The sequence below is a fragment of the Epinephelus fuscoguttatus genome, linkage group LG7 (assembly GCF_011397635.1).
Source record: "Epinephelus fuscoguttatus linkage group LG7, E.fuscoguttatus.final_Chr_v1".
NCBI lineage: Eukaryota > Metazoa > Chordata > Actinopteri > Perciformes > Serranidae > Epinephelus > Epinephelus fuscoguttatus.
This window is the reverse complement of record NC_064758.1, coordinates 28,093,457-28,120,164: the sequence shown is the minus strand read 5'-3', so window position 1 is coordinate 28,120,164 and position 26,708 is coordinate 28,093,457. Positions and strand designations below refer to the sequence as shown.

Below are 26,708 nucleotides of genomic sequence, written 5' to 3'. Positions count from 1 at the left end.
TTTTTTTTATAAAATTATATAATTGTCTTTGCTTGAGATAAATGGATTGAATCTGATACAAAAACTTAAATAAAAAAATAAAATAATAAAAAATATAATAACCGAAGTGAAACCCAACGGAAGCCCGCCGGTCCTGTTGGGGCGCTGTTACAAACACTAACGGACAGTTCCAGAAGGACGGACTCACTGTTCGCTGCTACCGGAAGTACGACTGTTGTGTATCCGGCAGTTAGCCTCGTCCTCGCCGTTGATGAAACGATGGCCAGCAATTCAAAACAACCACCGAAAATTGTCTCCAAATCATCTGCGGGAGGCGCCGGGGCGGCGGGGGTCGGCGGTGCCCCCCCGATAATGCCCCTCGCCTCTCCGCTCATGGGGAAAAAGAAGAAGCCGTTTCTGGGGATGCCCGCTCCGCTAGGCTACGTCCCCGGTCTGGGCAGAGGGTAAGCTAACATGCTTAGCTAGCTTACTAACTAGCATACAGCTTTCTAGCCAGTGAGCTAGGTGTTAGTTAAATAAAGGCTTTGCAAACTATTTTGTATGTTTAAAAGCTTGTGTTTGCAGCTGTGCTAAGGTGAAAAGACATTTTAACAGGACTTAACACCTAATAATGCATTAGTTATATTAACTTCCCCAAAGCCGTTAGCTAAATAAGCAACGTATGTTGGTGTTATGGTTGCACAGATGTGATATCATCCCTCTCCTGTCACCCTACACTCTTTATTCTGAATACATATGTTTAATTTGTTTATTTCCCACTTGTATATGGTAGTTATTTGATTATGCTAGTGTGTTATGTTGAATTGTTATCTTTTTATCCGTTATTTATTTTGTTTTGTGTCAGTTTGATGGCACCAGAATTTTGTTTTTCTTAATATGTGTCTGAATAATCCCATAACGGGTGGGCCATGTTGAAACAGCCAGAAACGAAAGTAACCATCTCATTCATTCATTCATTCATTCATTCATGCATGCATTCATAATGCCAAGTAAACTAAGTTAGGCAAGGCAAGTTTATTCATATAGCACATTTCAACAACAAACCAATTGAAAGTGCTCTGTATACAACATGAAAAGCAACAAGTCAAGGTGCAAAAGAAAAACATTATTAACAGACACTTTAAAGCAATTCATTAAGTAACTAGAAAATAGAAAATAAAAAAGTTAAAATATATTAAGTCAGGTTCGAAATACAAGAATAAAATTTACAGTGCACTTAAAATCAATAAACATACTTGAATAATAAAAGTGGTGCAATGTAAGAAATGAATGAATGATGATTGTAATCAAAGGCAGTGGCAAACAGAAAAGTATCTAATCTTGATTTAAAAGAAGTGAGAGTTGGTGCAGACCTGTAGATTTCTGGAAATTTGTTCCAGATATGTGAAGCAGAAAAACTAAGCGCTGCTTCTCCATGTTTAGTCTTGAGTATAGGGACACAAAACAGACCTGTCCCAGAAGACCTGAGAGGTCTGGGTGGTTCACAGTGTAGCAGAAGGTCGGAAATGTATTTGGGCCTTAAACCATTTAAAATTTCGTGAACCAACAGTAGTATTTTGAGGTTGATTCTCTGCCAGACAGGAAGCCAGTGTAAACACCTCAGAACTGGAGTGATGTCATCTACTTTCTTGGTCTTAGTGAGGACTCAAACAGCTGTGTATTAAATCAGCTGCAGCTGTCGGTTCAATTTTTAAGGAGATCTGTAAAGATACAGTTACAATAGGCAAGTTAAAATAAAAACTGGCAAGCACTCCATTATTAACTGCACTGATTATTGTCTGACCCCTCATACGGACATATGAAAGTGAATTTGAAGCCTGACAGTTTGTTGCAAATAGAGCTGAATGCAAAAACCCATATTGATCACATAACTGCTGGTATCTTGCTGGCAAACTGTGTGGCTGACAAGTTGTCAGCAATTGAAAATGATCAAAACACTGTGTAAATGCATAGATAAGCATGTCAACTGACAATCTTGACATAGTTATGTGTTGAAAATTCTAGTGCTTATCACAGTCTGTGTGCACATGTATGACATTTAAATTAATTTCTACTCTGTAGTGCAACTGGTTTCACCACTCGATCTGATATCGGTCCTGCTCGTGATGCCAATGATCCAGTGGATGACCGACATGCCCCTCCAGGGAAAAGGACAGTTGGGGACCAGATGAAAAAGAACCAGGATGATGATGATGAAGATTTGAATGACACGAACTATGACGAGGTGCCTATGATTGAACTGTCTGTGGCTTTTGTTTAATGTTAATTTGTTGTGGGGCTGTTTGTGAGGACTTCATTCATTCACTCAAGATTTCACTCTGTCTGGGTGGTGATTACATGATTTCCTCAATCATTCTAATCGCATCATGATGCCTTTTTTCTTGTAGTTCAATGGTTACGCAGGTAGCTTGTTCTCCAGCGGGCCCTATGAGAAAGATGACGAAGAAGCAGATGCTATATATGCAGCATTGGACAAGAGGATGGATGAAAGACGGAAAGAAAGAAGGTTACATAAAGATTAGTCTATTTCCAACCTGAGTTTACTGGAACAAGCATGTCCTTCTCAAGTGTTACACAGTATATGTTTCACAATATTTGCTCTTGATGCTGTATGTAAGTGTATTTTGAATGCTTTCCTGTTGATTCTCAGGGAACTGAGAGAAAAGGAGGAGATAGAGAAATACCGTATGGAGCGACCCAAAATCCAGCAGCAATTTTCAGATCTAAAGGTACAATATTGCATATGAGTTGCAAACAGTTGCTTTTCTTTTCCACCTGTGATCACACAGAATTTTCTCTAACTGGATTTTCGAGGTTGTCACAAGTGGAGTTGGGGCTGTGTAAAAATTTTGAAACGGTTTGATATGAAGTCAAACACCAGACCTGACAGGTATAATAAATGTAACCAGGTGTCATTGTTCCTGAGTGGGACATGATGACACCGTGTCCCAGCTTTAAAAAAGCAGCAGACTATTGTATAGCATGATGTAACATTGGAGCTCTCTGTCCACACTGAATCGATTAAATATGCACTTCATGTAAACAAAGCACATAAATATCAGTTGTTTGCTCGAGATCAGCCTGGATAAGTAACCACTTAAAACATGAGCGTGTAGCCTACTTGCTGTCTTCCTGCTTTGTAACAGTGCTTTTTTAAACAGAAAATACACTTTTTATATTGTGATATTTAATGAAAATAACATACAGTGTAGCCAACAGCAAGTAGCCTAGCTTGTTATTTGCGAGGGTTATTTAGCGCACCAGAAACTTTCATCTTTTGTTGGCTTCAAATCCAATATGTTGCCATGCTGGTGCAGTTTTAGTTTTCTTGCTATGTCACCTCTACTCAAACCAAAACACATGAACTTAGTTGTAAACAAACACCATGTGCGTCGTTCTGCCCCTCCCATTTCCTTAAATATGATCACACAGCCTGTAACACACTTGTGGCTCCATTAGTCCATCTATAAACATAATATTGAGTTGATCACATTGTCATTTTCCTGATTACTAATGCAGTATATGTTTGATTTAGCAGCATGATGCCATCAGCACAGGTTGCTAATTTAGACTACTTTTTAATTCACCAGAACACATTACAATGACACTCAGGTTCAGCTGTTGTGCAAAAAATCAAACCAGTTTAAGCTCAAGCGGACCGGGCCTGCAAAAACATAAATTGACCTAACTCTAGTCACAGGACAACAGCAGTATGCTGCTTACACTTTGTTGCAAAGAAACCATATGTCTTTTTGCTGAATCAAAAAGAGGAGGGAAAGCTGCGCTCTGACTCAGTCATGATTTATTTATTTTTTAATTTACAGTCCAACCTGATAACACCTCTTGACTTCATAGCACTTAAAATGATCAGAGAGAAATTTCAACAACATTGCTGACATTCCACGTTGATTCACAACTCTCTGTCATTCATATTTATTTTCTCTTTTCCATCTCTTCACAGAGGAAGTTGGCAGAGGTGTCCGAGGAGGAGTGGCTGAGCATCCCTGAGGTGGGAGATGCCAGAAATAAGCGCCAGAGAAATCCCCGCTATGAGAAGCTCACCCCCGTCCCCGACAGCTTCTTCTCCAAACACCTGCAGAGCGGAGAGAACCACACCACTGTTGACCCTCTGCAAGGGGTAAGTATACATACATATACGCATACTTGCGAACACGCATCCACATACTGTAGATCCATAGAAAAACACACATCACTGAAAACATGTGATGTAGTTTCAGCCTGCACCAGCAGGTGTCAGGATATCTCATCGGAAACATGCAAATCACTTCAACTGTGCAATTAATGCGGTTTGCAAATGCTCCTGTTTTTTCATGCAGTCATGTGATCTCAGTGGACCTCTCTATAGTATTTGAGTTCTTGATAAATACTGTGATTAAGAATGAGTATAAGTATTTTTTAAGAGGTTGTAGCGAAAGCAAAAACAAACTTTGTAATTATAAACAAACATGTATTAAGTCATATTTCTGCTAAAATTAATCACATGACAAATAGAAATATGTTGGTTGAAATGTTGTCAGTTTTTGCCATGTACATATTGCATCTCTAGATCTAACATTATTACCATAAATTCACTACAGAGTAATAATTACCCCTGCAGCATATGAGAGTCTCGTTCACGCTTAGATTTTTCACAGGTATCATTTACAGTGCCGAGAAAAGTGTCATATGATCTAGGTCTATGTTTCAGAAGCCTTTTCACCATGTTGTAACAAAGTTCTCACAGACACTATAACGCTCCTTTCCATTAACACTTTTTTTTCCTCTGATAGCTGGGAGGTCTGAACACACCTTACCCAGGAAGCATGACACCAGGGACAGGAGAGCTGGACATGAGGAAAATCGGCCAGGCCAGAAACACACTCATGGATATGAGGCTCAGCCAGGTAACTAACAAACATCCTTTTCCCCGATCAGTCGTGAATACTCTCGACTTCGATGCTGTCGATACACAGGATTCATTGTTTTCTCTTACTTGTGTCGGCCTTTTATCAACCCTCAGGTGTCTGACTCAGTGAGCGGACAGACAGTGGTGGATCCTAAGGGTTACCTGACAGATCTCAACTCCATGATCCCCACACATGGAGGAGACATCAGGTAGAGACACACTAGTGACACAAGAAGTTTCTAGGGTATATTTGTGTTTATAAGTTGTGTGTGTGTCTGATGGTTTATCTCTGGTTCTGCATGTCCAGTGACATCAAGAAGGCTCGTCTGCTTCTTAAATCGGTGAGGGAGACCAATCCTCATCACCCACCTGCTTGGATTGCCTCTGCCAGGCTGGAGGAGGTGACGGGCAAACTGCAGGTGGCCAGGAACCTGATCATGAAAGGCACAGAGATGTGTCCTAAGGTAAAGGATGGAGGACACAAGTATTTTAAAGGTCTGAGCACATGTGCAAATAGTTATGGTCGTCTATCCAGATCATAGATTGGGTAAATGTATTGATTTGTTTGTTATTTTTGGTTGATGTTTTACACTCATGTTTTGAGGAAGAAGCAGTCGGGTTTGCCAGCTGTTAACTTAAATGAGATAGTACTGTCCAGTTGAGTTGCAGCAGAGAAAATGTTCCTTGTCCTCCTGTTGATGTAAACATTTCTCTTTGCCCACCAGAGTGAGGATGTGTGGCTGGAAGCAGCCAGACTCCAGCCCGGCGACACAGCCAAAGCTGTGGTAGCCCAGGCTGTCCGCCACCTGCCGCAGTCCGTCCGCATCTACATCAGAGCCGCAGAGCTGGAGACAGACATCAGGGCCAAGAAAAGAGTCCTCAGGAAGGGTAAGGCTCCCAGATAATATCAATTGTAACAACATATGATAATATATATTACACATTGTGAGGATGTCAAAAGTTGATGTTTTGACAAGACTTGTTGCTGTTGTGTTGCTACCAGGAGATTTTTGTGTGCCTTATCGACTGTGCGTACATGAATGAATACGTAACGATTTCTCTGCCAAAAGGAAGACACTAATTTCTGCTGGGCAGAGTTTCATAACAAGTCTCAATCTATCCAGTGTCTCATAAAACACCCACACAGACATTCCCTGCACACACCATTGCATAGGGACGATTTCATAAGGGTTAAATTTGGCAGCCGTGGTCCTGGCTTCTCGTCAAGGCCAGGCACGCTGTTTGAACCACGGTGTCAGTGCCCTAACACGCATGCATGTACACACAATAATACTTCCCAGCAGCATACCCCACTGACAGAGATGGATGTGGAGCTTCCTCTGTGGAAGAGCTCTCCCCGCCTTTACATGTTCAGTTGCCTCTGCTCTACTTTTCTCCATTACGCACAAAACAATCCCTTCCCATCCAGACAATATGGAACTTTACTACTGTTGCAGGAAATGTTGTTTGGTTTTATTGCTTGTGTGTTCAGTGAAATCTTAAGTGCCTCCATTTCCTTTTTTGCCACTGTATATGATGTGTTGCCAGTGTACACATACTAAGTATTAAAAATGTTGCTGCTGATGTGCCAGAACTTGAAATTGTATAAACAAAGAGTTTGGAATGGGAAGGTCCAAGGATTAAAATCTTTGTGTTTGCTCACGTACTGTATATCACTTGGAATTAAAGTGTCAATGAAATGACTTAACAGTTATGTAATTTTTACCCATGTATAGCCCTGGAGAATGTGTCCAAGTCAGTGCGATTGTGGAAGACAGCTGTTGAGCTGGAGGAGCCAGAAGATGCCAGGATCATGCTTAGCAGAGCTGTGGAGTGTTGTCCTACCAGTGTGGAGGTACACCTAGCACATGCTGTCATTTCTGTTTTTCGTTTCCCCGACATGAAACTTTGCATGTAGGACCAATGTGATGCGACACACAGCAATGCAACACATGAAGCTTTGCACTTACCTCTACATCTAATTTTGCCTCTCTGTCTTCTCCAGCTGTGGCTGGCACTGGCCCGGTTAGAAACGTACGAGAATGCCCGGCGTGTCCTGAACAAAGCTCGAGAGAACATCCCCACGGATCGCCACATCTGGATCACTGCCGCCAAGCTGGAGGAGGCCAATGGCAACACTCAGATGGTGGACAAGATCATTGACAGAGCCATCACATCTCTGCGCGCCAACGGTGTGGAGATCAACAGAGAGCAGTGGATACAGGTGTGTTCATGCAGCTTTGTAGTTTCATTGAGAAATAGAGGGACAGAGAAGTTTCCTGCAACTGTTTATGGCAGAGGGAAACTTCCTCCACTGAATAAATATTTGATTCCTTAAGGTCACACGGAATTGATGTACATAAATGATAAAAAATCGTCAAGGTCTTCAAAAGAGGACAGAGGCCTTGCTTTAAAGATCAAAGGTCTTACTGCTATATTGGTCCCCTCATGTCATACTTAAGTAGAAATGAAATAGAAAATTAGAAGTGACGATTAAGTGGAGTTTAAAAAGATCACTCTATATTCAAATTGCCACTGTCAGGGTCTTTAACAGCAGTCTAGCGCTGAACAGAAATCTTTTTATGTTGTAACTGATATTTCAGTTATGTAAATAAACACTGGGGTATGGTTAATATGATCAGCCTTTAAAAATAACATTGATATTTCTTCACTTAGATCATAAACACTTTGTAGTAGTGCTGCACGATTAATCTAATCGCAATTGCGATGTCAGGCTGTGCGATTACATAACCGCATAAAAGGCTGCTTTTGCGATTTACTGTAAATAAATGTTAACGTGTGAGCCTGTGAACGTGACTGCCTCTCCTGTGGTGTGTAGAGATTGTTGACACCATGCCCACAAGTTATCCTAGTGTGTGCAGCACGTATGGTCAGGTGACCACCCGGCGTGCAGCAGTAATCATCGTAGACACTGAAGAAGAGGATGAGCACGACCAAGAACAGGCTGAGTTGGTGGCGAAAAATAACCCAGCGTCTATTATACGGTGATACTTTGGATTCAGGTACGGCGACGTTGAACAGAAAGACGTGCTGTGTAAAAGTTCAAAGTTAAAGTCACCACATCCCGCGACAACACGACCAATCTATATCAGCACTTGAGACAGCACAGAGTAAAGTACAAAGCACGCATGCGAGAGAAAGCCGAGCCAAGTAACGTTCAAGACAGAGAGACAACTGAAAGCCACCAGAGCCTCATACAACAACATCCAAGCACAGTTATGCAAGCATTTGTAAGTGTCATGGGGAAATCATGGACTCCATAACAAACTATATAATAACAAGTGAAAAATTGAGCAATTTTGCTCAGCCTCGGCCCACTTGACATGCTGCTGTGTTGTGCTATGGCGTGCTGGAATTTGTCATTTACGTGACAGCGCCTGAATGCAACACAGGCTCGCGCCACTTTGTGTAGAGTGCTGTGCTGCGCTGTTGTGTGAGAGCTGTGTTTGACTGTGCCCAGTCTGTTGCTGGTCATTTACACTGTTCATAACGATAACTATGTCAGGTCAGGTTAGTGCCCCCCCTAATATAATGTAGGGGAAACACTGAATCAAGCAAGAAGATTCATGATACCATCTATGTATTATATTGTAATCACAAATCGCGATATTGTCCACTCAAATCACAATCGCACATTTTTGTCAAATTGTGCAGCACTACTTTGTAGTATAACTCCTCAATTACAGGTTAAAAAATGACTGATTGTCCCTTTAAACCTTGGTGTTGAGTGACTAGAGAATGCGTCATATGATTTGTCAGCTTTGATAGCATGCCAGCATACTTTGGCAAAGCTGCTCTCCACTATTTCATCTGGGCGCAACAGAACACAGGCGCAGCATGCCAGCAGTGTGACTGACATTTTGTTTAGTGCAGTTAACAGTTGTTTTGCAATCCTTTGCTGCAGTCCCTTTACACAATGGGGGTTTTTTGCCCTTCACTTCCTAGCTTTTTCTACCTCTGGCAAATTATGTGGTTACTGAGGTAGGTTTATCAAAGCCATTTGCCAGAGCACTCATCGCACCACCATCAACAGATGCACTTTAAAATGATGGGATTTGACAGTTCTTGAAAGAATCCTTTTGTATGTGGGACACTGAGCTAGTCCTTTGTTCTGCCCAGAAGAATTATCTTTGTCAAGACAAACTCTCATAAAAGACTGATTATCTGTAAACTGTGAGTCATTTATACAGAAACAGGTTCATTGAGAGGTTTCTGGTCTCAGTGGTAGAAGACATTTTTCAGGTGTATTTATCTGCTTGTAAATCACTCCATTATTCCAGTGAATTAGCTGGCAACTTTATGAGGGTCAGTGATTCACAGTCTCTCTTAACTCTCTTGCGTTCTCCTTCTGTGTACCACTCACAAGTCCTCCTAAATGTTTCTTCTTGTCCTACAGGATGCAGAGGAGTGTGACAAAGCAGGCAGTGTAGCTACCTGCCAGGCTGTGATCAGAGCTGTCATAGGGATTGGCATTGAGGAGGAGGACCGCAAACACACCTGGATGGAGGATGCAGATAGTGTGAGTACCATTTTTTTCCACAGAACACACTCAAACCCTTACGCCTAGACAGGTCAGTCACACACTTGATGTCAGAGTTCAACTTAACTGAGATGCTTGTCTGTTATGTTTCAGTGTGTGGCCCATGGAGCACTGGAGTGTGCCAGGGCAATCTATGCCCATGCTCTGCAGGTGTTCCCCAGTAAGAAAAGCGTCTGGCTTAGAGCGGCCTACTTTGAGAAGAACAACGGCACCAGGTGACCAGATCTGGCTTCTAAGCACAGCAAACAGCAGTAGCTAAAATATGACTAAATTACTTCATGTATATTTGTTAATGTTTTAATTGAGATTGTGTTGGTAAAATTCTGTTTTTCTCCCCTTTACCTCTTATGTGCTTAATCAACTGCCACTGCGCTCCTCCCCTCCATTACTCTTCGACGTCTCATTGCGTCTCCCAGGGAGTCATTGGAGGCCCTGCTACAAAGGGCCGTGGCTCACTGTCCCAAGGCAGAGGTCCTGTGGCTGATGGGGGCCAAGTCCAAGTGGCTGGCTGAGGATGTGCCTGCAGCCAGAAGCATTCTCGCTCTGGCCTTTCAGGTGACATTAATATTATGCAAACTTTGATGTGTTTATGTAGCATCCATGCAGGCCTGTGTCTAAGCTCTGTTTTCCTCTCCAGGCTAACCCAAACAGTGAGGAGATCTGGCTGGCTGCTGTCAAGCTGGAGTCTGAGAATAACGAGTATGAAAGAGCCCGTCGACTGCTGGCCAAGGCTCGCAGCAGTGCCCCAACAGCAAGGGTGAGTGTGTGCGTGTGTGTGAGTGGAAAAGAAAGAGATTTCCCTATTTCAAGCTCTCAGGAGGATCCAGTACAAAAAAAGAGTAGATATCCACACAACTGATCTGCCTCTGTCTCCACATTTTGGTTTTGATATATCAGTGTTTATATATATCGGTGTTTGTTGGGTTTTAATCAAGACTAAAATGAGATGTTAACCAAAAAAAGTGTTTTCTCCTTAAGATTGATGGAATAAACACACAAAGACTTTCCTGGATGTTAATTTGTCCAGGGGATGATTGCTTGTGTATTTAAACTGCTCTCTAACGGCCCTTACACGACCTTCTGTACCAGTACCGGAGGTTTGTTTTTCATTATGCAATATTGGTATGAATAGAGCTGTGACCCGTGTTTTAGGGGTGGCTTGATTATCAGTTTTTTTTATTCTTCTCTGCTTTAACGCCAGTGTTTAATAGTAAGTTAATAGTGCATTGCACTTGAGACATCTTCTACAAACATGCTGTCTTCCTCAGGTTTAGACTTGCCAGGTTTCTACACCTCAAAAAAAGTCAGCACGTCTCAGGTTGACAGATGCCGTCAACAGTGCTCTTAAACGATCACTCTTCTATCAGGTGACCTGGCTGCACTCCCTTTAGTTATTTGTATTGTTTCTGCTGACAGATATGACAAAGAGGGCCTACTTTAATGTAAGCTGTACTGATTGTCCTGTCAGATAAGACAACTGCATGCTCTTAATTAGAGCTCCATGAAATGTCATATTTATGCTTTCACGGCTGCAAGAGACGAGGCCGCAGGCATTATGATTTTGGGCTGTTCATCAGGTCATCTGTCCCATTCTTGTGAAACTGATTGAACGTGATGTCTCAAGAATGCCTTGAGGTACTTTCCTCAAGTGTGGCACAAATGTCCACCTTGACTCAAGGATGAACTGATTGGACTTTGGTGTTCAAATGTTAAGGTCATTGTGACCTCACTAAACACGTTTTTAGCCATAACTCAAGAATTCTTATGCTTATCTTAACAAAATTTCACACAAATGTCTAATAGGATAAAATTACGAAGTGATGACATTTTATAAAAACAAAAAGGTCAACTTCACTGTGACATCATAATGTTTTGCAAAAACACTTTTCTGGCCATTATTCAATGTTATAACTGAGGAGCAGAGGGGGAGACATTTGGTCAGATACTGAGTTGGTGACTCTAATCTTGAGTGTCCATCTTGGAACTGTACTGCTGGGTTAAAGATGTGTATGAAGCATCCATGTTATAGAATATGTAGCAACATCCAAATTTGAAACGTTATCCACCAGTGCTGTCAGTAAGATCAATTTATCAAAACATTTTGATTCTGAATATTTGAAACTGTTTCAGCACTCATTTTCTGGAGTATCACTACACCTCTACCAGCTGTGTTTTCTTGTTCTCGCTTCGTATTACTGTTTACTACAGTCATGTTGCTGCTCTCAGCTACTAACCAAGAAACAAAACATCACTGTTGTCATATTATAGCCTTGCTATATTTGTTTTTTAAAATGAATTTTAAATTTTATCCCGTCAGTAGCCCTTTTTAGATAGGAATTGTACAAATTTGCAGGAAAGCCCAATCAGTCTTTTTTCAGCATTGGCAGTATAAAAACATAAACGGGGAGTGCGGCAAAATGCCGCCTACCTACTTTTGTTTATACAGAATGCACCTTTTTCGGGGCAATGGGGGGCGTGAGCAAGTAACAAAACGTGTAGCTCAGTGTGTGACGTAAACAGTGACGTGGGAGGGAAGCCGCGGCTAGTCGGGCGGCGATAGTCAGGCGACGATTCTCTCGTAAATCAGCCCGTTCTTCACCGTCCCCGTCATCTGGCGGTTAATGGCCTCTTCGTTTGCCAGGGCAAGGAGAGCGCGCAATTCCTTTTCTCCTCAGCTGCTCATCTTCACAGTGTCTGTCAAGTTTGTGTTTCCCTCTTGCTACTAGCTGTTCGCTAATTCCTGCTATCAGCTGTTTCCTGTTTATCCACCGCCAGTGGCTCGCATGTGCGGCGTCATCAACAGCTCCCCCTACAAGTCATCAACAGCCCCTCCCGTTGCGGAAGGCTGCCTCGGTCTGTTTAAACTAAAAGGGTTCTGCCAATATGACTACCCTAAGAGGCGGAAAATTGGGCGCCTCGGATCAACACGCCATTCTGCCTCTGTGTGTATAAATGCTCGCAGCTGGCCCGCAAAACGGCCCAACATTCACGGAAAATCTGGCAGTGTAAAAGGGGCTAGTGTCCGTTTTTCATCATGGTATTTAAAATGAGAATGAATATCTGTATTTTTCAAGGTATTTTATCAAAGTTAGTAATTCCAGTATTTTGACAACACAGTTGTCCACTTGGTATTTAAAACATTTGAAAGCTGGTGAGGTATATGTGTTGCATAACTGGAGGTACAGTATAAGTATTTCAGACTTCAAGGATTTTTATGTTTCTTATCTCTGCAGGTGTTTATGAAGTCAGTGAAGTTGGAGTGGGTGTTGGGAAACATAGAGGCTGCCCAGGAGTTATGCACTGAGGCCCTGAAACACTACGAAGACTTCCCCAAACTTTGGATGATGAGAGGCCAGATAGAAGAACAGTGTGAAAACATGGACAAGGCCAGGGAAGCCTACAACCAAGGGGTGAGGCTGGGGAAGTGTTTGGGGCGAGGGAACCAAGGGAATTGGACTTTAAAGTGCATTTTTGATCATACGTGTTTTTGATTGAAAAAAACGTGTTTCCCTAATAACTGGCAAAATAAATAAGAAGTAACTGACCTGTTTGTTGCTGCAGTTGAAAAAGTGTCCCCACTCTGTGGCCCTGTGGCTGCTGCTGGCCCGTCTAGAAGAGAGAGTGGGACAGCTGACCAGAGCTAGAGCAATCCTGGAGAAGGCACGACTCAAGAACCCCCAGAGCCCTGAGCTATGGTGAGGACAAGAAGCACTGCAATCAAAATTATGAGACAAAACTGACACAAATGTACATCTGTGCCTCTAAAATGATATGTTTGTCATCATATTAAAGGTTGGAGTCGGTGAGGCTGGAGTTCCGGGCCGGACTGAAGAACATCTCCAACACACTGATGGCCAAAGCCCTGCAGGAATGTCCCAATTCAGGTAAGACCATATTCCTGCTGTTAGGGGAAGAACTTTTCTATGCCCTGTCTTTCTTTCACAAACCAAGAAAAACAACCTGTTTTACTTTGGCCTGACAACAGATCTGGCAAGGGTCAATGTATTAGACCTTAAAAGTCCAAAAATTGGAAATCATGAGGTCTTTTTTTATATATTAACACCTGAATTTGTGCAGCAGGACACATAGTGCACCACAGCAGCAGAATTCTGTTTTTCTTTTTTTCAAATGAAGGGTTTTATTTTAGCCAAAGCTAAGCTAATGTTTACCTCTATATAACCTCAATATACTTTCTTTTATTATACCAGCTACAACCACCTGATTGGAAAATGCTTGTCATTTATTTGCCTGCCATACTCAACTGTAGAGAGAAATCAAAATTGCACATGATCTTTTAGTCACAGTCACAAGAGTTGCAAAATAAGTTAGATGGGAGTGTTTGTATTGTCAACAACATTCCTATTGTCCAGGTTGCAGATTGGACTTAAATACACAAATATATTGTTTAAATACTCCATGTACGTGTCCATAATGTCAACTTCTGTTTCACTCCGTTTCCTTCCTACAAGGTATCCTGTGGGCTGAGGCGGTGTTTTTGGAGGCCAGGCCCCAGAGGAAGACTAAGAGTGTGGATGCTTTGAAGAAGTGTGAACATGATCCCCATGTTTTGCTTGCTGTAGCCAAGTATGACAGCATCTTTGCACTTTTTTCCCCACTGTCTGTCTTAGTAACAAGCTCAGCTCTTAAGGCAAATCTTTATTATATAATATTATCTCTTTACAGTTCATTTAGCAAACCTTAATCCTTACTATTTATCTCAAATGCAATCATGTGCACACATTTTAGATTGTTCTGGAGCGAGCGTAAGATCACCAAAGCCAGAGAGTGGTTTCTGAGGACAGTAAAGATTGAGCCAGACCTGGGAGATGCCTGGGCTCTCTTCTACAAGTTTGAGCTGCAGCATGGCACAGAGGTAAGGATCTCATTATTGTGTCTTTCCTTATCTTGGTGTAACACTTGTGCCACATTCTGTGTTGGTCAGTGGTCATGTTTACATCAGCATCTTGTCAAGTTTACATGGTTTCATTTTGATGGAGGATTCTGTCAGATGCAAATTCAGTTAATACAGCTTGGTTTATACCTTAGAAAGGTTCTCATATATTTTACCACTAAAACAGTGCATTGTTAAGAGCTGATGTGGACTGAAGACAACACTACTGAGAAGTATTTATACAGAGGAGTACAGCCAAAAATAACCTATTAGCAACACATTTTCTATCCTGTCTGTTTTCCTTAGTTGTTGCGGATGTTTTCTTTCAAAGTACCAGGTTTGTAAAGGCCCAGACACGCCAAACCAACATCAACACACTAGTGGCAACAAAAGCCAACTGTTACATAGCCTCACGTTTCCGTTTCTCTTCTCGTGCACTGAGCTGAACCGCCAATCAGAGTGATTTCACCCACCGATGGGCTCAGCATCGATGGCCCGACACTGACCAGTGGCCTGCCATCGGCTTAGTGTGTCAAGGCCCTAAGAAGGAAGAGCCTGGCAAATTGACTGATAAATTGATGCCTCTAGTTACTTGTGCTGTGTATAAACATTACAGTGGTTTCAGACATTCTGTCGGTGGCAGTCAAGATGTGCTGATAAACATAGTGTGTTAGTTTGAGCCACAGATAATTGCTTTCACTCATTCATAAAGTCTGTAGTCACTCCCAGAAAACTACACGTGTGTCTTGCGGATGCATTGTGATATGGGTATCTAACCTCACTGTTCTGTGCCCATCAGGAACAGCAGGAAGAGGTGCGAAAGCGCTGTGAGAATGCGGAGCCCCGCCATGGAGAGCTGTGGTGTGCCGAGTCCAAACATGTCCTGAACTGGCAGAAGAAGACAGGAGAGATCTTAGCAGGGGTAGCCAGCAAGATCAAGAACACATTCTGAGACTGGGGAAATTTGGACTGAAAACACCTGGAGGACAACTATGGACATGCTCAACTATTGTTTTCTACCAGGACTTGCCCATGTGCGGTAGATGCAAAGTATTCACACATACCCTCACACCTTTTCAAGGTTTATTGTTTTGTAAAACTGAAACACAGTTTGTGGATTTATCAAGAGAAAATTACAATTTAATGTCAAAGTTGAAACAAAGCACCAATGAAAAAACTCTAGCAGCAGTAGTAGGTATGTGGATAGTTCTGTGGAGCCATTTCTACATAGCTTTGATTTCATGTTTGAGGTATTTGTCTTGCTGGGAAGGACTCCCATCCTGCCTGCAAACTGCTGCAGGTTCTTCTCATTTGACCCAGAGCCTGCATCAAAGAAGAACCCCCACACTATGAGGCTATGGTTGCCTCCATCGCTTCACGGTGGAGTGTTTCTGGGCGCATGGCTTGCTTTGCTCGCCTCCCCAAGAATTGTTTAGTAGGATGGTGAAAAGTTCAATTTCAGTCTCATTAGACCACAGAACATTCCTCCACTTTGTTTCAGTCTCCCACATGCCTTCTGGCAAACACTAGCTCAGATGTTACATGAGCAGTTTGCGTCTCCTTGCAACACAAGCTGCACCTGGTGAATCACCCGGGCAACTATTGTTTGAATATTTTCCGAATAACTAAAGAGACACACCTACTCCACTGAGACATGAATCTGTAAATCAACCTTTAGCACAGTTTCTGAAGGCAAAATGTTAATATATGGATTCATGAATTAAATGGTTGCATCAGTGTTGAGCGTGCAACTGTGTCCTTTAAGCTTCTGATGTATGTACAGCTCCATCAGAGTTATACTGTGTAACTCATCACATATTGAGCATCTCAGTAACTTTCATGCGCAGTATCAGATGTGTTTGGAATGTTCCTTTGTCTGTGCAAAGTAGTTTTTGCCCTGAAATCGAGCTGATGAATTTTCCAGATGTGTATGTAACCTAAACTTGCCAGTGTGCTACTTGTTAGGTAGTATCAATTAATTTGAGTGCAGGTGGTACATGAGGCAGTAAGTATTGGCATTGAATACATGTCTGTTAATGAGGGAGCAGAAACAGGTGATGTAAATACAATATTATAAATACATTCATGTAAAGAAGGGCAATGTTATGAACATAGCCACCCCCTGTTAACATCTTAGCAAACTGTCTTTGCAGCTGAGCTTTAATTTCATCTTCCGACAGCTTTCAAGTGATCGGCCAAAACCATACTGTAACCAGCACCTGTGTAAAATACATGTCACTGGTCTCTATTGTTTGGCTCTACTGTTAGTCCACATGGTATTTTGTTTAACTGCTCCAAGAGCCACTGATTCACATAGGCAGAAGTGGCATGCGACTAAGTTTTAGAGCACATCCACTGGTCACTCCTTGGTTACACACAGGTTATCTGCCTGCAACATACAGTGTGAATTCTGACAATAAGTGGCTGCACCTGTATGATGTAGGTATGTTAAAGTAAATGGGGTCAAAGGTTAGAGGTAAACAGTTGATTTGTTTTATATTTGTACCAAATTAGGATGACTTTGTTGGTTTGTTTTCACTTTGACATTGGACTATGTTTCTGCTGGCGAGTGTTGAAATTATGATTTCATTTGTTGTTGTGAAAGTTGTAAAATAAACCTGAGCATTAAAGGTCCAGTGTGTCGGATTTAGGAGCATCTATTGACAGAAATAGAATGTAATATTCATAGCTAACAGAGTGCGTCTTCTTCCACAGTGTCTGCTATGTTGTTCCACGGTAGGCCAGAGTGGACAAACCAAACACTGGCTCCAGATGCTTGGCTCGCTGAAGAGTTCCAGTTAGTTGCAGTGTGCAACTTCAGAGCTAGATGCCACTGAACCCCACACACTAGACCTTTAAATAAGCACTGACAGAAAAATATACAAAACATTATCAAGAAATTGTTGAGGAATTTTATTTTCATGTCCAGATTTGACTGTTTAGTCGTTGTATATAAACTCCCCGTCAGGGATTATTACTTGATTTCTCATGTGGTATTGACAATGTGCTTTTTACATAGCTTTTTTGAAATGTGTTGAAATACTTTGCCGACATCCAATAAACAAAATAACACAGTTTGTTGCACAACTTCCTGTATACAATGCTTTGTTGTGATCTGATTGTCAGACTGAATCCAGTGTGCACAATAAGTTTTGTTTTTCCAGAAATTTCAGGCCAACAGTTGTACCCACACTGATCCTCCCATGCCTTTCCCATGCATGCTCAGCATTTTTGGTTCTGTCTGGTGTTTAATGTAACTTTGTACCTGTTGATTTGCCTGACACCAGTGTATATCACTGCATTATGCTCTTAAAGCACAGTTTCATGAGAGCGCTGTTTCTCTGTGGCTCAGGGGCTCCATGCCCTCTCATGCCACCCGCTCTGAAAACAGATGCGCAAACGGCGCTTTGCATAAAAACTTCCACTCAATTTTCACACCACTCCTCCCTCGGCATCATGTCTTCCCAACGAAACCGAAAGCATGAATGCAAGTGATTGATTGCAGAAGTTGTCCTTGACTTGATCGGACTGGAATTTGTTGAAATTCTAAGCCCAGCGTCAGCAATCCATGACGGGGACCGAAATCGGAGCAGCAGAGACTTTAGTGATGTTGGAAACCACTGAGCACCACATCGGAAGTCTACCCGCCATCGCGTTAACCTAGCCACCAGAGGAAGTTTAAAAATACTGAGGGGGGGTGACGGGTTTGGAGACGATGCGCGCGGCTGGATCTGGACTAATTACTTGGATCTCCCTGACACTGACAGAGATGGCTTTGCTTGTCTGAGGATCCCGCAGTAGGACATGATAAATGGTAAGTGTGGTTTTAACATCTGGTGCGCAATTACGCAGCAGATGAGCTGATGAAGGAAATTACTCAAAGTTTAGCTGCTGATTATGAAGTCTGTGCGCACCGCTGTGCTTTAAGTGCAGTGTATTCACACTGGTCATTATGGCATGTGGTGCAGACTGCTGGAAACCGACGGATGCTTTTACGCAGGTCAAGCTGTGGCGCACTATGCGTCCGAGCAGGAGCCACAGCTGAACACTGACATATGTTTGTTTTTCCTTATCTTTAATGTAGAGTGGACTTTCCCTTTACGTAATATGTATTATAACACCTCTCTCTTTTATAGTGTCTGACCGGAACTCTACTCCGTAGTGTCCTGGTGGTTCTCTTGTTGGCCAACGCTTGTGGTAAACGTAAATGTAACTACAGAGAAATCCTGGACTCCTACAGAGAGGTCATCTTCGTTGAGCTGCAGAATCTGGTATGAGGACGTTGTTGCACGTGTGTTTTATGCCATTATGTGCATCTTATGTGTGACTGATAGATACTATTTAATTTATCTGATCTAAATGTCAAGTTATTCCAGTCAGCTGCAGCTGTTATTAAACATGTGGGAGCAATGCTTGGATATCCAGTGACAGCTGCAAAGTTCCAGTATTTGCAACTGTCTTCACCAGTAAAGCCACCAGCTGCACATTTTTTCCACTTTTGGATAAATCCAGATTTGCTTGTTGTTTTGCAGAATTTGACTGGCTCAATCAATACCTCTAAAGTGAGAGACCCCTGTCCCTCAGGAAAGGTAAATGGCTTTACAGTATATTCACTTTCAGCACCATGGACAGGGTAGTAATGACTCAAAACAGGCTTATTTGTCCAGATACTGTTACACTGTGGGTTTCACAAGAACCTGACAAGATATGGCAAATGCAAAAGAAGCATTCTCTGTGGGAATTATGAAGTGTAACTTAAATTTGTTGCGCAGTGCCATCCAAAAATTTTAAATGTAGTGTCACATTATTCACTCTCTGGTCTGGTCTCCCACGGCAGGCACATCGCATTCTGGTTTCCATCTATGGTCTGACACAGCAGGTGCGGTGTCAGAGGGGTGGCAATCAGCAGTCTGACCTGGAAAAGCCACTGGAGAGCATGGAGCGGCTCATCATTCACAACTGCAGCCCTGATTATCTGGTGAGGAGACTGTAGAGAGATGTATTCTTCCATTTCTATTGGACAAATATATATTGTTTTTCTATTTTCCCCACAATGAATAAGGACACACTGAAGAGCGAAACAAAACGGCTCTTCACAGAAAAAGATATCACACTCCTTACCCCATACAGAAAATAAGAAACAAACAAAGATTGGGCTGGGGAAATGGATGATCGGTGATCTTATCTGATCTAAACAAGAATGCATAAACATCCTTAAAGATGTGACCTTGAAGTGAACTATTAAAGCATTTTGCTGCTAAACAATTCTTCTTCTGGTTGTATGCTTTCAGGGGAAGACAGCTTCTTGTTCAGCTGCCCAGAAAATACGAGGAAAGAAGAGAAAAAGGATGAGGTTAATCAAAGTTATCAAGGCACTGATCAATTGTTGGCAGAAACTTCAGAGTGTCTCCATGCTCTCAAAGTAGGAAATGCTTTGTCTCTGTGGTTCCTGTGAGACTGTGCTACTTTCAGGTGAATTTCCATAAAGTTCACCGCATCAAACAGAGGATGACTGTACTGACTGTATTTAGATAGCTGTTGTTTTTATTTTGAATGCAATGTGATGACTGTTTACTGTTGTCAAGTTCTCAGTGTTTTGTGTGTCAAAACTATACCAGACTTTGCATGTCGGCATTGCTCCTTGTTCCATTAAATAGTTTTATAGTAACCACAGATAAGCTAAAAATAAAATATCCACAATGCATTCCAATACTTTCAGAATATGCACATTTTTCAAAGTCTCTCTTGTTGTAACAAGCATTTTTGTCTTTGTAAGCTGCATGTCACCATAACCATGAAATGTCTGTCATTTATGTATTTTTGATATATGCAGTATAATAAAACAAACTTTTTTAAATGTCTGATTTCTACTCATATGAAGTCTTGGTATTATTATTATTATTATTATTGTCATTATTATTATTATTATTATTATTATTATTATTGAAGTACACGTAGTTTTTAATTTAATTTATTTTTATATTTTTAATTTATTATTATTATTATTGTTACTATTACTACTTTTACAGTAAGTGTATTTATTATTGTAACAAACTACAACCAGGCAGGCAACAGGAGATTACAAAAACATTAAAGTAAAAAGTAAAATAATACATAAATAATTTTAATTTTAATTTATTTTTTTTTTTATTTTTTTTTTGGTCACACTTCGCCTTTTTTATTGGCGGTTATTTTTAAGGAGTCCTTGTTCTGAGATAAAAATAAATAAATTATATTTATCTAATGCTATAATCAAGTTAATCATATATTTTGGAGTGAAATAAAAGTTGCACTCATAGTAAACAACAACAACTTTGTGCCTAAAGTAGACTTCCGGGTAAAGTCCGTTCACTACAGATGCGGAACACTTGTAAAACAGCCCTGTTTCCGCCCGGAACACCAGACATGTTGCACGACGTCGACCAAACGATTTTCTAACGATATGAAACATCAGCAAGGTATTGTAACGGACAATAGACGTTAGTAATATTAATAAATATACACAAATGTATGTTTAAAACGTCATTTAAATGTTTTATTTCCGTAATATGTTCTCGTTCACGTTGTTTTTTAGAGACAGATAAACTGCGTTCATTCAGACATTTTAAAAACACAGCATCACTCGGTGTTAACTGTCGGACATAATAACGTCACACATTGTGTTGCCTGGCTTGTTTCAGTCAGTAACGTTAAGTCAAGTAGCCTTTGACAGAGCAGACATGGCCGCCAGCAACAGTGTGGACATGGACCCAGATGTTGCTCTGAGGCTGTTTGAGGAGGGTGCTACCCTGGTGCTGCTGGGTGTTCCTCGGGGCACAGAGCTGGGGATTGACTGCAAGAGCTGGCAGGTTGGTCCCCGCTTCAAGGGTGTGAAGATGATCCCCCCAGGCCTGCACTTTCTCCACTACTGCTCTGTGAACTCTCCAAGCTGTGGAGGAGAAATTGGCCCAAAGACAGGCCTCTTCCTCACTCTCAAACCCAGAGACATCCTGCTGGCCAACTGGGATCCCCAAAAAGAGGATCTGGACTTCTCAGCCTCCCAGAATGAAGAGGAGGTGAGTCGGATCAGGGCCACCTTACGAGACCTGGATCCTCACCTGGGGCCTTATCCGTATGAGGTGATGAGGAAGTGGGTGTCCCTCACTGACCGTCTGAACGAGGAGGTGGCCAATAACTTGCAGCCTCTTTCAGGTCGAGTGTGTGCCTTCAGCGACGTCATCCCCGAGCTTCAGCTCAGACACACCAAAGACAGGGCGGAGCAGCCGAGGAATGACACAGCCTGCCAGAGCATGAAAGAGGGGCTCGACAGGCTCCCCAGGATGAAGCAGAGGGAGGGAACAGAGCTGCGCTTCTCTGACATCCCCAAGAAGACCTACCCCGCTGGGGCTACACCAGCAGAGATCACCCAGTGCAGCCTGGACCTGAGCTATGCCCTGGAGACTGTGCTGGAGAAGAACTACGAGCTGCAGCCTCTCAACCTGCTCGGTACGTGTCAGACATACTAATATTAGCTCATCAAAATAGCACATAATTACATTTTTTTATAAAACCCTAACCACATTTTGTCCCTCCCCTCTCAGGTGAGATGCAGTTTGCCTTTGTGTGTTTCCTGATTGGAAATGTTTACGAGGGCTTTGAGCACTGGAAGAGGCTCCTCGCTCTGCTGTGTCGATCAGAGGAGGCGATGCGAAAGCGCAAAGAGCTCTATCTGGGGCTCATCGGCGTGCTTTACCACCAGCTTGGAGAAATCCCGCCTGACTTCTTTGTTGACATCGTGTCTCAGGACAACTTCCTCACCTCCACACTGCAGGTACACGCTGGTGTGAAGTACACACAAATGACAAGGATGTCAGTAGGGGCATTATCTGGATGCAGAGACGCAACATTTGTTCTGAGCTTCCTGTGGTCTATAAAACACAACTTAAGTGGTACAGTAATCTTTAAATATTCTCAAGTCAAACCCTGGTATTTTAAAGATCATGGCTCTTGTTTATCAGGTGTCTCAGGAGTAGCAAGGCGGTCCTGCCTGTCCTAGATTTCTCACATTGGCACACACTTAATCCAACTCTTTGGCATTATCTTTTTTTAACCTAGGAAATAATATGAGAGCTGTCTCAACCTGTCAGGAGTTCCTAGGAGGTGAAAAATTTAAAAACAATTCAGTTGGTGTTGAAATAAAGGATGTCAAAGCAACACCTAACTTAGTGTTGTTATTAAGGATGTTCACATTCACAATCACAGATCATTACATTGTTTGACTTATTTCCTCACAGGACTTTTTCCAGTTTGCCAGTGGACCTGGTGTAGATGGCACGCTGCGTAAGAGAGCGGAGAAGTTCAAAGCCCACCTGACCAAGAAGTTTCGCTGGGACTTTGATGCAGACTTGGACGACTGCGCCCCGGTGGTGGTGGAGCTGCCTGAAGGTGTGACAGTGGACTGAGATTTGATGATGGAGTGTATACAGTGGAACCGTAAGTGGGAAACTGGGTGATCTGACAGCGAAGGAGACCAGTGAAGCTTGGTGTTTAACACTAAAGGTTCTCAGAGCGACAAAGTCCTCCAAATGACCACACACTCTCAGTTCAGTAACACCAGTAGTGCTCTAACAGTGTGTGTTGATGGTGTTACATGTGGGCTATAAAACATCATCTCATATATGTACACAATTTGTACTCTCTTGTGGAGAAATCAAACATGTCATCCTAAGTGTTCAGCTATGGCAGGAAGCAGTATACTAAATGTCAGTGCTGCCCTCTGGTGGTGATTTTTGCTCAGTTCAGAGTTGTCTTGACAGTTCATGAACCCCAGTTGCAACACATTTATTGCCAAAATCTACCACCTAGAATTTATTAATCTCACTTTAGTTAGAGTTTAATAATGGCTGTGCTAAGCATTATCTAGACAATGTCATACACAAAGCTGTTGTCTTCATCAATGCTGGAGAACTTACATGTTTTGGATGGATGAAGACACTCAGAGTATAACCTAAATTTCACCAAACCTCTAGAAGAATTCTAGGCATGCAGGATTTTGCTTGAAGAAAACAAAAGTATAATAATGCATGAAGGGCTATACTGAATATTTCAAATCTTCAAAGCTTCATTGAAAAAATGGACACTGGAATTGTAAATCAACATTTGAATGCTGCCCCTAGCTTTTTTATTTCCCTGCATCACACTGTTTGTGTAGGATTGTTTTCCGACTCGTGATCCAAACACTTCCAATAGCTCCAGAGTGTTGTAAATTCCAAAATCAAAAATTTATTGGAAAAAAAGAAATAATTTCAAAAATTACCAACATGTTCTTATCTAACAAAAATATTCTGCTTTAATCCATACTTGTTGGAATTTAGCCTTTTAAAACATTTTCATTGTGGTCAAAAAACTGTTTGTTCTTCTCCTTCCGGCACAAAAAGGGAGGAGTGCGCCTGTATGAATAGGGTGATCCAGCAGGAGCTGCTCTGACAATATTAATTAGTGAACACTCACTCATTTAATCCAATTAATTACTTTATTTGAATTCATGACTTTGGATTTTTGGGTGATGCATCTTCCTTTGAAAACCTCAATAGAAGCTTCGCTTATGAAAAAAATGGCATGTAGCACAGCCCTAATTTCATTACCATAGTGGTTCTAGAACTCTTATATTAAAAATAAAAAAAAATGCTTTATTGATAAATCATTTTTGTTGCCACAGTTTAGAAAATTACGAAGCCATGGTTTCTAATCAAACACAAAGATCACATGAGTATTTTCGGTAGAACTTTTCTTAAACCAAGTTTTATATGATTTATTGTAATAAAATTCCCTCGAATAAAAACACTTTTGATAGAAAATAGCCCTGATGTGGTGCTTTGTGTCAGTGTCATTATGCTCTATTCTCCACTAGATGGCGATCATGATCTTTTTGAGAAGTGTCACAACTTCATGTCTCTTCCTGAGGATCTTCATCATAAATGTACAAGTGTTCATTTGCACAGAATGAAAAGCTGTTGTTTTTGTTGCTGGAAAGAACAAAGTTCTGGTTGGACTTGGCAGAGAGTTCTCTGCACAGCATGACTGTCAGGGTGGAAATCGTCTTTAAGCTTTTTCTGATCTCCGCAAAGATGATTTGTGAGAAATAACAGGTGGATGAATAAGTCTGAAGTGCACAGATGACAACTGGATGACATAATTAAATGCAATTTATTAGCTGTGTGTGTGTGTGTGTGTGAGTGAATGTGTGAGTGTTCCGTCTTTGGCAGTGACGGATGGGGACAGGCCTTGTGTTACCCTGTTGGTCCATCAATCCATTCACTCGTTAATTTCCCCTCCGTCCTTCCTGAGCCTTTTCTGCTCTCCAGCTGGACTCTGCTTTGACATGTCTCGGCTCCATGAACTCATCAATAACCATAAAAGCTGCTGTGAAAAGGACTAAAGCCGTCTAATGTAATTATGTGAATCAATAGAGTCTGGGCCTGTTGATGGAGCTCCAAATGCCAACTCAAGAAATCCATTCTCTTCCCAGAAGACAAATGGTATTGTGAAATGGATGGTAATGCTAGGCTTTACGATGAAAACTACCCCTTTTGAAAATTTACGCACAACTTAAAAGAAGATCAGTTCTGTATTTGTGGTCCGTTCTGGGACCACTGGGGCCCTGTGCTGGTTGTTATTTTCCCTTCGAATGCAATTAGATAGAGAGAATGGCTTGGAACACATGGTGGAAACATATCACAGCATAACATGGATGGAAACGTACGTCAATTATCTGTAGATTCATTTTCCTCTGCAGGGATTAAGTACTGTACATTGTCAGTGAAGACAGTTTTCAGAAATGACACTGTTGGGACGTCCTTGGTGTTCCAGCCCTTCCATTAGTGCTGGAATTACAGTGTACAGCAAGTCAGCGGACAACTCATTAAGTGTCCGGCTTCTCTGAGCCGCACGTACCCCTTCGCCCTTGGTGAACGCCCTCCTGCAGAGCTCCTGGTATGGCAACCATTTTCCTTTTAATCTCCCCTATTTGTTTCGTTTGGTGTGGCCGCCCTGGGGAGAGAAGCACGCTGGGAAACGGGCAGAGTCGATTGTGGAGAACCTCAAAGGCAAGCAGGCCCTGTCAGTCACGGGGGAGCTTTCTCTCCATTAGATGTGAGCTGGTCATTTCCATGGGCCTTCACATGCCGCTCACCCTGCCAGTGTAAACACAGGCCCCTCTGTTTCTTTCCCAGTCACTCACCCGCTCTCCTCCTCCCCCCCTCACGGCAGCAAGGAGGATGGATGTTGGTGTGTGTGTGTGTGTGTGTGTGTGTGTGTGTGTTTGAGACTTCTTGACCGAGCATTGACTCTGGTTTTAATATTAATAATTCAACAAATCAGATGTTCGATCATGTGTGTACGGCATTACTTAATTATTAATTGGCGTTGTGGTTTCTGATCGTCAGAACATCTGCAATAAATGGGTAAATTAGATTGTTTTTCTTGTCCGCTACAGTGGAGATTTAGAATATACTAAGAGATGGGCGGGATTATCAGCACCCCGGATTCAGTGCCATGTCACTGCTGTTTTCATTGGGGTGTGACGGTGGTACAGTGGTTAGCACTGTCGTCTCAAAGCAGGAAGGTTCCAGGTTTGAATCCACAGGCCAGCGTGTTCTCGCTGTGTCAGTGTGGGTTTTCTCCGGCTTCCTCCCACAGTCCAAAGACATGCAGGTTAATCTGTGACTCCAAATTGGCCGTAGGTGTGAATGTGAGTGCCCTGTGATAGTCTAGTGACCTGTCCAGGGTGTACCTCGCCTATCGCCCAATGTCAGCTGGGATAGGCTCCAGCACACTGGCAACCCTGTACTAGGATAAGCAGATAGGGAGATGAATGTTGCATTGCTACTACTACTTTTTCGTACAAGTTTTCAGTTCAGGTCGTCTCCTTCTCTCCGTACAGATTCCTTGTTACCATTTCTCCGCCTGCTGTCTGTCTTTCATCCATCAAAAGGAGGTCTGTTTCTCTCTTATGGCAAAATGCATAATCATAATGGATAGCTTGTCAAAAAGTGGGCTCTCTGGTAATTGCCCGTGTCCTTAGATTACATATGGGGAAAGATTTTGGTACAGAAGTGGAAAGAGTTTTTACTCTCTGACCTCTTTTTGCTGATTCGTAGAGACTGCATCGGCCAAGTATAATTACAGGCATTTGGCGGTGTGGTTCGGTTGTGGTGGAGTAAACATGTCAAACCCTCACTTTACAGGTGTGAAAAGGAAACAATAATGTTCAGGTAACACAGGGACGATGGTCCTTCCAGTTTGATGTAGATGGCTTCTTTCATGCCTCTTTCAAACCATCTTTCTTCAATGGCCATTGCTGTCCTTGAAAG

General features: G+C 42.1%; 2 protein-coding genes across 2 annotated transcripts; both read left to right on the top strand.

Annotated features, from left to right (window-relative positions):
• Positions 1–214: 214 nt before the first annotated feature.
• On the top strand, positions 215–17,432 carry prpf6 (PRP6 pre-mRNA processing factor 6 homolog (S. cerevisiae)). Its single transcript, XM_049581258.1, has 21 exons — positions 215–443; positions 2,062–2,224; positions 2,388–2,506; positions 2,651–2,729; positions 3,962–4,138; positions 4,791–4,904; positions 5,021–5,115; positions 5,214–5,370; positions 5,632–5,794; positions 6,643–6,761; positions 6,912–7,130; positions 9,324–9,446; positions 9,561–9,682; positions 9,884–10,022; positions 10,105–10,224; positions 12,701–12,877; positions 13,029–13,162; positions 13,260–13,351; positions 13,937–14,051; positions 14,214–14,340; positions 15,158–17,432. The coding sequence occupies exons 1-21, from the start codon at positions 259–261 to the stop codon at positions 15,308–15,310; spliced, it is 2,892 nt and encodes a 963-aa protein (XP_049437215.1). The 5' UTR covers positions 215–258; the 3' UTR covers positions 15,311–17,432.
• A 3,329-nt stretch (positions 17,433–20,761) lies between these two features.
• aar2 (AAR2 splicing factor) lies at positions 20,762–24,196 on the top strand. The gene is made up of 3 exons (XM_049582016.1): positions 20,762–21,843; positions 21,939–22,168; positions 22,632–24,196. Exons 1-3 carry the CDS (start codon positions 21,078–21,080, stop codon positions 22,797–22,799), a joined length of 1,164 nt encoding a protein of 387 aa, XP_049437973.1. The 5' UTR covers positions 20,762–21,077; the 3' UTR covers positions 22,800–24,196.
• The last annotated feature ends 2,512 nt before the right edge of the window (positions 24,197–26,708 follow it).

What these genes read in the sequence shown, in the direction of transcription:
- aar2 (XM_049582016.1), top strand. Translation starts at nt 21,078, where the DNA reads ATGGCCGCCAGCAACAGTGTGGACATGGACCCAGATGTTGCTCTGAGG. An exon ending in GCAGCCTCTCAACCTGCTCG is followed by an intron (nt 21,844 to 21,938) that starts GTACGTGTCAGA and finishes CTCCCCTCTCAG; the next exon opens with GTGAGATGCAGTTTGCCTTT. An exon ending in TCCTCACCTCCACACTGCAG is followed by an intron (nt 22,169 to 22,631) that starts GTACACGCTGGT and finishes ATTTCCTCACAG; the next exon opens with GACTTTTTCCAGTTTGCCAG.
- prpf6 (XM_049581258.1), top strand. Translation starts at nt 259, where the DNA reads ATGGCCAGCAATTCAAAACAACCACCGAAAATTGTCTCCAAATCATCT. An exon ending in AGCAATTTTCAGATCTAAAG is followed by an intron (nt 2,730 to 3,961) that starts GTACAATATTGC and finishes ATCTCTTCACAG; the next exon opens with AGGAAGTTGGCAGAGGTGTC. An exon ending in CTGTTGACCCTCTGCAAGGG is followed by an intron (nt 4,139 to 4,790) that starts GTAAGTATACAT and finishes TTCCTCTGATAG; the next exon opens with CTGGGAGGTCTGAACACACC.